Source organism: Schistocerca cancellata, chromosome 1 (assembly GCF_023864275.1).
Source record: "Schistocerca cancellata isolate TAMUIC-IGC-003103 chromosome 1, iqSchCanc2.1, whole genome shotgun sequence".
In the NCBI taxonomy this organism is placed as follows: Eukaryota; Metazoa; Arthropoda; class Insecta; order Orthoptera; family Acrididae; genus Schistocerca; species Schistocerca cancellata.
The window spans coordinates 908,046,542-908,054,111 of NC_064626.1; the positions used below are offsets into that span (position 1 = coordinate 908,046,542).

At 37.7% G+C, this 7,570-nt stretch overlaps 1 protein-coding gene across 1 annotated transcript; it reads right to left on the reverse strand.

Moving 5' to 3' along the window:
- Positions 1 to 658: 658 nt before the first annotated feature.
- LOC126162629 (centrosomal protein of 19 kDa-like) lies at positions 659 to 2,113 on the reverse strand. The gene has a single exon (XM_049919258.1). It carries the CDS (start codon positions 1,985 to 1,987, stop codon positions 1,472 to 1,474), a length of 516 nt encoding a protein of 171 aa, XP_049775215.1. The 5' UTR covers positions 1,988 to 2,113; the 3' UTR covers positions 659 to 1,471.
- Positions 2,114 to 7,570: the final 5,457 nt, after the last annotated feature.

Consider the following 7,570-nt stretch of genomic DNA (forward strand, 5'->3'; position numbering starts at 1 on the left):
AGCATTCCTTAAATTGTTAATGACAGTACTGCCAACTTAGAGAACAATGCCACGAAATGTGATATTTAACTACACTTTTAAAGTTTGCATTTGACTCCCTCTTGTGGAATCAACTTTCTGTAGAGTATGATATATTAGTAAATGTGGATTAAGCAACAGTGCAATCCCATGACCAACTGAGGTTTTATCTCAAGACCTTTTGATTTTTAGTATAGCAAATCCACTGATTTAAAAGGCCTCACATAAGTTAATGATTAAAGTGATCGACAGGTGTAAATCCCTGGCAGACAGGTGTCAATCCCTCCACATTAATAAAAATTATTACATCTTTCATTCTGCTAATTTAAAGGCACAAATCTTTGGAGACATCATGTGAGTTTTCTTCTAGTGTGAATATTTATTGGTGGTTGAAAGCTTTTGCAAAGGGTAGAGCATCTACTACAGTTATGGATCTTACTAACAGCAATGTACTATGCTGGATGTTTGTGAAAAAAGAAAAAAAGTTAGTGAAAGATTGGATAAAAACACACACAATTTGCAGATGGTTAACAGATACACACTGTCTAAAATGTGTGGGCCACATGACCACGAGTGAACGTTTTGCATTGGTTTTTATGTTCTCATCATATTTACACGAATGATGGACAATTGCTTTCTGAGTGAAGACTTACTTCGTAAATTTCTAGTGGGAGAAACGGCACAACTATACAAATCTGAAACCTTATTGCTTTCAGGAATGGTTTAATGTTGGATTAACTAAAATCTCTGATATGGTTTTGCCAAATCTCAACCAACCTGTCAAATTTTAATCTTACCTAAATCATGGGTTAAGCTCCATGTCAATATGCCACCACAACTATGATTTCATGCCCAAATTTGTTGGCTTCACCAACTCACCCACATTGTTACCTGTCAGCACAACCTACACCTTAAGCTAGACTACAGACAGAACCGACATCAGGTATGGGTAGGTTCAACTCACAACTATCAGGAATACGTTTACATTGACTGGTGTGAAACAAAGTTAATTTAATGAACATAATATAGGCCTAAATACAGTAAGCATCTATGTAACTGTTCTTGGGAACACAATAAAAAGTAAGGGCACTTGAATTACATACTACAAGCTTAACAGAGCAATTTATTGAGTGGTTTATGGCAGATCACACGAAAGGAAGCAAACCACCAAGAACTCACAACTAATGGGCGGCACAGGTTCTAGCAACTATTATGAAGTTTGCTCCGCGTTCCTAAAATGACTAACACCTGTATGGATGTTGTTAAATTCTCTGTTGCAATCTGTGCACAAAAGGAAACTCAACTTCTCTTAGTGTATTATCCAGATTTGATCTTGTAAAGTCTTAAAACGAATTACTTGCTAATGAGCTCCAAATCATTTCAACAAAGATCAGCACGAGTTAAAAGCTGTTACTGAGATGACTTACTGGGGCAAAGTTAGTCGTTTAACATATTAATTCCAGAAGCCATCAGCATCATCACTACCACCGTCACTGTCCCACTCAGATTTCACTTTCGTAGTTCCTTTTTCAAAATCTACTCTCTTATCATAAATGAATCCAGGATCACCTGGTGAAATACGGTGTTTATTAAATATCTCGTCCATTATTTCTTTCTTTCGGATAAGTTCATCCCTTTCCAACGCATTGAAATCTTCGTCTGGATTAATATCGTATTCTTTTCTCACAATTACCAATGATTCGTGCAGGTCGTTGCATTTTATGTATTCTTGCAACAACCTCAGCATCTTTTCAAGCTTGATATGACAAATTTTTTCCAAAATGTCATGACGCAGTATCAACTCCTTCGCAACGTAACTTATTTTTGAATTTGGTTTTAAGTTTCTTACTGGCATTATCCTTTTCCTGATTTTACCAGTTCCACTGCCAGCTTCATATATCACAAGGAGAGCTGCAGGCGAAAGCCTTAAACCAAATTTTATGGGAAAACATTGTTCCACGGGCAGCATACCCAACAAATTTATCCGTGTCAGACACGTTGACTTGTGACACACAATTTATATAAACGTAAACACAAGAGACAATTCGTAACCAAACTTCACAGCTTTGTTACGATACACGTAGTCAAAGATGTTTCCTACAGTAAAGCATGCAGGTGTTATTGGCGCAATTTCACATAAGGATCACGAGTTCAGTTGAAGTAAAGCATATAACGGTACCTATGTGAGAGGTAAACATTTTTTTTATGTTAATGTTTATTCGATTCGAATACATCAAACATTTCACTGTTTCTTGCATGGAGGTCTCCTTATACCTCCATGGTTTCTTGCGTACACGACTTCTTATCCATGGAGGTAAAAATAACCTCCATGTTTTCAAGTTTGATATGACAAATTTTTTCCAAAATGTCATGACGTAGTATCAACTTCTTTGCAACGTAAATTATTTTTGAATTTGGTTTTAAGTTTCTTACTGGCATAGTTAAGGAGTTAAAATTGACGTAAACCTCGCCTGAGAATACAGCGTTCTCGTTATTGATTTATACAATTTTCACATTTACTTGTCAGGTGTTATCCATAAAATTATGTAAAATATGCGCCAAAAGTTGGCGCCATATAGCGGCGTCTGCTAGCCTAACAGGATAGCTGCCTGGTGAATGTGAGATGTGCATAAACTCGAAAGTTGTAGTTGAAGGTGAGAGCAAATTGTCTCATATCTGTGGGTTCAAATCACATCTGCCAGATTGGAGCGTGTAGACAGCAAAGATTAAGCGGGAAAAGTTTTATGTATAAGTTCGTTTTCTGCATCATATCTCTCTCTGGTTTTGCAAAACTATGATTTTTGTGTGTAATGTTGTCTTTTTATTTTTGGCCATCTTGAGCTAAAGCTTAGAAGTTGTCTGATAATAGTTGCAACCTCTCGCTACCGTGTGAAACAAACCACTTTTATTTTTATAGTACGCTTTCTATGTGAAAAATATATCCATATGCTAGCGATGTACGTGGTTCTTATCAGCTACGTTCTGGTTAAGAAATGTGTAAAAGAAATTATTTATTATATATGTTAAGGCCTGCCCACAGGCAGATCTTTGCGTGTAAACAGGAGAGTTGCGCAGATACGAGATATATACCCAAACCTGAAAGTTGTAGTTGAAGGGTAGAGCGAAATGGTTCAAATCTGTGGCTTCAGATCACATCTGCCAGTTTGGAGAGCGTGGACAGACGAACATATGGTCCCTGAAAAGGAGCAGCAGCCTTTTTAGTAGTTACAGGGGCGACAGTCTGGATGATTGATTGATCTGGCCCTGTAACATTAACAAAAATGGCCTTGCCTTGCTGGTACTGTGAACAGCTGAAAGCAAGGGGAAGCTACAGCCTAATTTTTCCCGAGGGTATGCAGCTCCACTGTATGGTTAAATGATGATGATCTGTTGGGCAAAATGTTCCAGACATAAAATAGTCCCCCATTCAGATCCCTGGATGGGGACTGCTCAAGAGGATGTCGTCATCAGGAGAAACAAAACTGACATTCTATGGACCGAGGCGTGGAATGTTATATCACTAAATTGGGCAAGTAAATTAGAAAATTTAAAAAGGGAAATGCATAGATTAAAGTCAAATATAGTAGGGAGTAGAGAAGATCGGTGGCAGGAGGAACAGGACATCAGGTCAGGAGAATACAGGGTAGTAAATACAAAGACAAATAGGGGTAATACAGGAGTGGGATTAATAATGAATAAGGAAATAGAAATGTTGGTAAGCTAATATGAACAGTATAGTGAATACATTATCATAGCCAAGATAGACACGAAACCCATTCCTACCACAGTAGTACAAGTTTAAATGCCAACAAGCTCCACAGATGATGAAGAGATTGAGGAAATGTATGATGAGATAAAAGAAATTATTCAGATAGCTAAAGGAGACGAAAATTTACTTGTGATGGGGGACTGGAATTCGATGGTAAGAAAAGGAAAAGAAGGAAAAATAGGTGAATATAAATGGGGGAAAGGAGTGAAAGAAAAATCTGCCTGGTAGAATTTTGCATGGAGCATAATTTCATCATCGCTAACACTTGGTTTAAAAATGATAAAAGAAGGTTGTATACATGGAAGGGGCCTGAAGTCACTGGTAGGTTTCAGGTGGGTTATAGAATGGTACAACAGAGGTATAGGAACCAAATTTTAATCTGAAAACATTTCCAGGGGCAGATGTGAACTCTGACCACAATGTATTGGTTATTAAATGTAGATTAAAACTGAAGAAATTCGAAAAAGGTAGGAAATTAAGGAGAGGGGACCTAAATAACTTTAAAGAAACAGAGGTTGTTGAGAATTTCAGTGGGAGCTTTAGGCAACAGTTGACTAGAACAAGTGAAAGAAATGCAACAGAAGATGAATGTGTAGCTTTAAGACAAAGAATAGTGAAGGCAGCAGAGGATCAAATAGGTTAAAAGACAAGGCGTAGTAGAAGTCCTCGGATCACAGAAGAGATATTGAATTTAATTAATGAAAGGAGAAAATATAAAAATGCAGAAAATGAAGGAGGCCAAAGGAATACAGACGTTTAAAAAATGAGATTGACAGGAAGGGCGAAATGGCTAAGTAGGAATGCCTTGAGAACGAATGTAAGTATTTAGAAGCATGTTTCACTAGGGGAAAGTCAGTCACTACCTACAAGAAAATCAAAGAGGTCTTTCGGGAAAAGAAAAGCAGTTCTATGGATATCAAGAGCTCAGATGGAAAACCAGTCCTAAGCAAAGAAGGGAAAGCTGACAGGTGGAAGGAGTATATAGAGAATCTATACAAGGAAGATGAAATTGGAGGCAATATTATAAGAAGAAAACTGGAAGTAGATGAAGATGAGGTGAGAGATATACTTCTGGAATAATTTGACATAGCTGTAAAAGATCTGAATCAAAACAAGGCCCCAGGGTAGACAATATTCTGTTAGAACTATCGATACCCTTGGAAGTGCCAGCCACGGCAAAAATCTTCCATCTTGTGTGCAAGATGTATGAGACAGGCGAAACACCCTTACACTTTGAGAAGAATGTAGTAATTCCAATGCCAAAGAAAGCAGTTGCTGACAGGCATAAGACTGCCGAACTGTTAGTTTAATAAATCATGGTTGCGAAATACTAACATGAATTCTTTACAGAAGAGTGGAAAAACTTGTAGAAGCCGACCTTGAGTCCTGGATAAATGTAGGAACACACAAGGCAATACTGAACCTTCGATTAATCTTAGAAGGTAGGTTAAGGAAAGAAAAACCTATGTTTATAACAGCTATAGACTTAGTGAAAGATTTTGACAATGTTGACCAGAATACTCTGTTTTAAATTCTGAAGGTAACAGTGAGCGAAAGGTTATCTACAACTTGTACAGAAACCAGACAGCAGATATAAGCGTTGAGGGGCATGAATGGGAACCAGTGGTTGAGGAGAGACTGAGACAGAGTTGTAGTCTACCCAAATGTTATTCAATCTGCACACTGAACAAGCAGTAAAGGAAACCAGAGAAAGATTTGGAGCAGGAATTAAAGTTCAGGGAGAAGAAATAAAAACTTTAAGGTTTTGCTGATGACACTGTAATTCTATCAGAGGCAGCAAATCACTTGGAAGAGCAGCATATCAGAATGGACAGTGCATTGAAAGGAGGATATAAAACGAACATCAACAAAAGAAAACCAAAGATAATGCCAAGAAAATTAGATTAGAAAACGAGATATTTAAAGTAGTAGATGAGTTTTGCTATTTGAACAACAAAATAACTGATGATGGCAGAAGTAGAGAGAATGTAAAATGTAGACGGGTTATAGCAAGAAAAGATTTCCGAAAAAGAGAAATTTGTTGATATCGAATATAGATTTAAATGTTAGGAAGCATTTTCTGGAGGTATTTGTCTCGAGTATGGCCATATATGGAAGTGAAACATGGACAACAAACAGTTTAGACAAAAAGAGAATAGTAGCTTTTGAATTGTGGTGCTCCAGAAGAATGTTGAAGATTAGATGGATAAATCACGTAACCAATGAGGAGGTATTGAAGAGTATTGGCCTGATAAGAAATTTGTGGCACAACAAATCGTAGAGGGAGACCAAGGGATGAATACAGGAAGCAGATTCAGAAGAATGTACGTTGCAGTAATTATCCAGAGATGAAGGGGCTTTCACAGGATAGAGTAGCACAGAGAGCTGCAACAAACCAAACTTCAGACTGTAGACCACAAAAACAACAAAAAATTTATTGACTTTTTTTTCCAAATCCAATATTTTGGGATCTTGGGCAGTAGGAACTACTAAATATTAAATTATTCTCATTGTCAGCAACAGCATTTATTTGTTTCCCACCTCTTTTCCATATCTGACAGGGTGTGGAAATGGGAATAACTCCTTCATATTTGATACTTCACAAAAAATCGTCCTTACGATGGGAAAGAAGCATTTAGATACACAATAAATGAAGTGTAAAAACAATAAAGGTATATTGTAAATGCAGTAACAAATAATTATTGAAAATAGTGTTGCACTTTATATAAACTCTCTCTCTCTCTCTCTCTCTCTCTCTCTCTCTCTCTCTCTCACACACACACACACACACACACACACACACACACACACACACACACACACACACGTGGGGCCTGTTCTAAAGAAACACGATTTTATACCAGCATCCATCACCAATTAAGACATAAAGGAATTACAGACATTCGCTGTGAGAGGGAATTGATTGAAACCAGTGGAGAAAGTTGAAAATTTGTACCAGACCAGGATTTGAACCCAGGTTTCCTCCTTCCTATGCAGATATCGGGACACAGTGGTCAACTGCTCAAACTACTCTAGCATGCCTTCCGTGAGACCCTAATTCCCGACTTATCCACACAATACTGACGTAGTGTCCGTTGCCCATTATTCTCATTACTCGAGGCCTTTCGGCAATTCCTGTAAGAGCTCAAGCCTGGCGAGCATCTGCACTGAAGAGATCATTGACTGTCTCGCCTTAATTATAATTTATGTAAAATACAAATGCTTGTTACAAAAACTGAAGGACTTACAAACATTTTTACATTGAAGGACTGCAGTCGGTCATTTTAACCATCGTGATATTAATTACATTTCATGTCTCTAGAAGCAACCTACTGGATTTTTACATGTGCTTAGTTTATTTTATTTCACTGTTGTGATCTAGTTCCCTCATTTTCTTTCCATTTTACTTTATGTAGTGACCCAATGCACATACTGTAGTTGCTGTTCTCTGCCAGTGTATTGTTCTACTCTGCAGAAGTTTAGTGACCTTCATTGTTATTGTGTGTAGATATTTTTGTTCAGATGAGCTCCCACAGTTCCAGAAAATTTGGAGTTGATATATTGGACCTGATATATCGTCTATACAATGACAATTTTGGCTGCTGGAGGTGGCCTATGCACTTTTCTTTTTGCAGCGTGCTACACCTTGCTGGAACCAATGCCTGGATCCTTTCCAGAGAGAAAAGAGAGGAGGACATTACCAGGCGAATGTTCCTTTCATATTAGCAGAAGAACGCTCCTCTGTGTATTTAAAATCAAGAAAAGGGCCTTTCGATACATTTG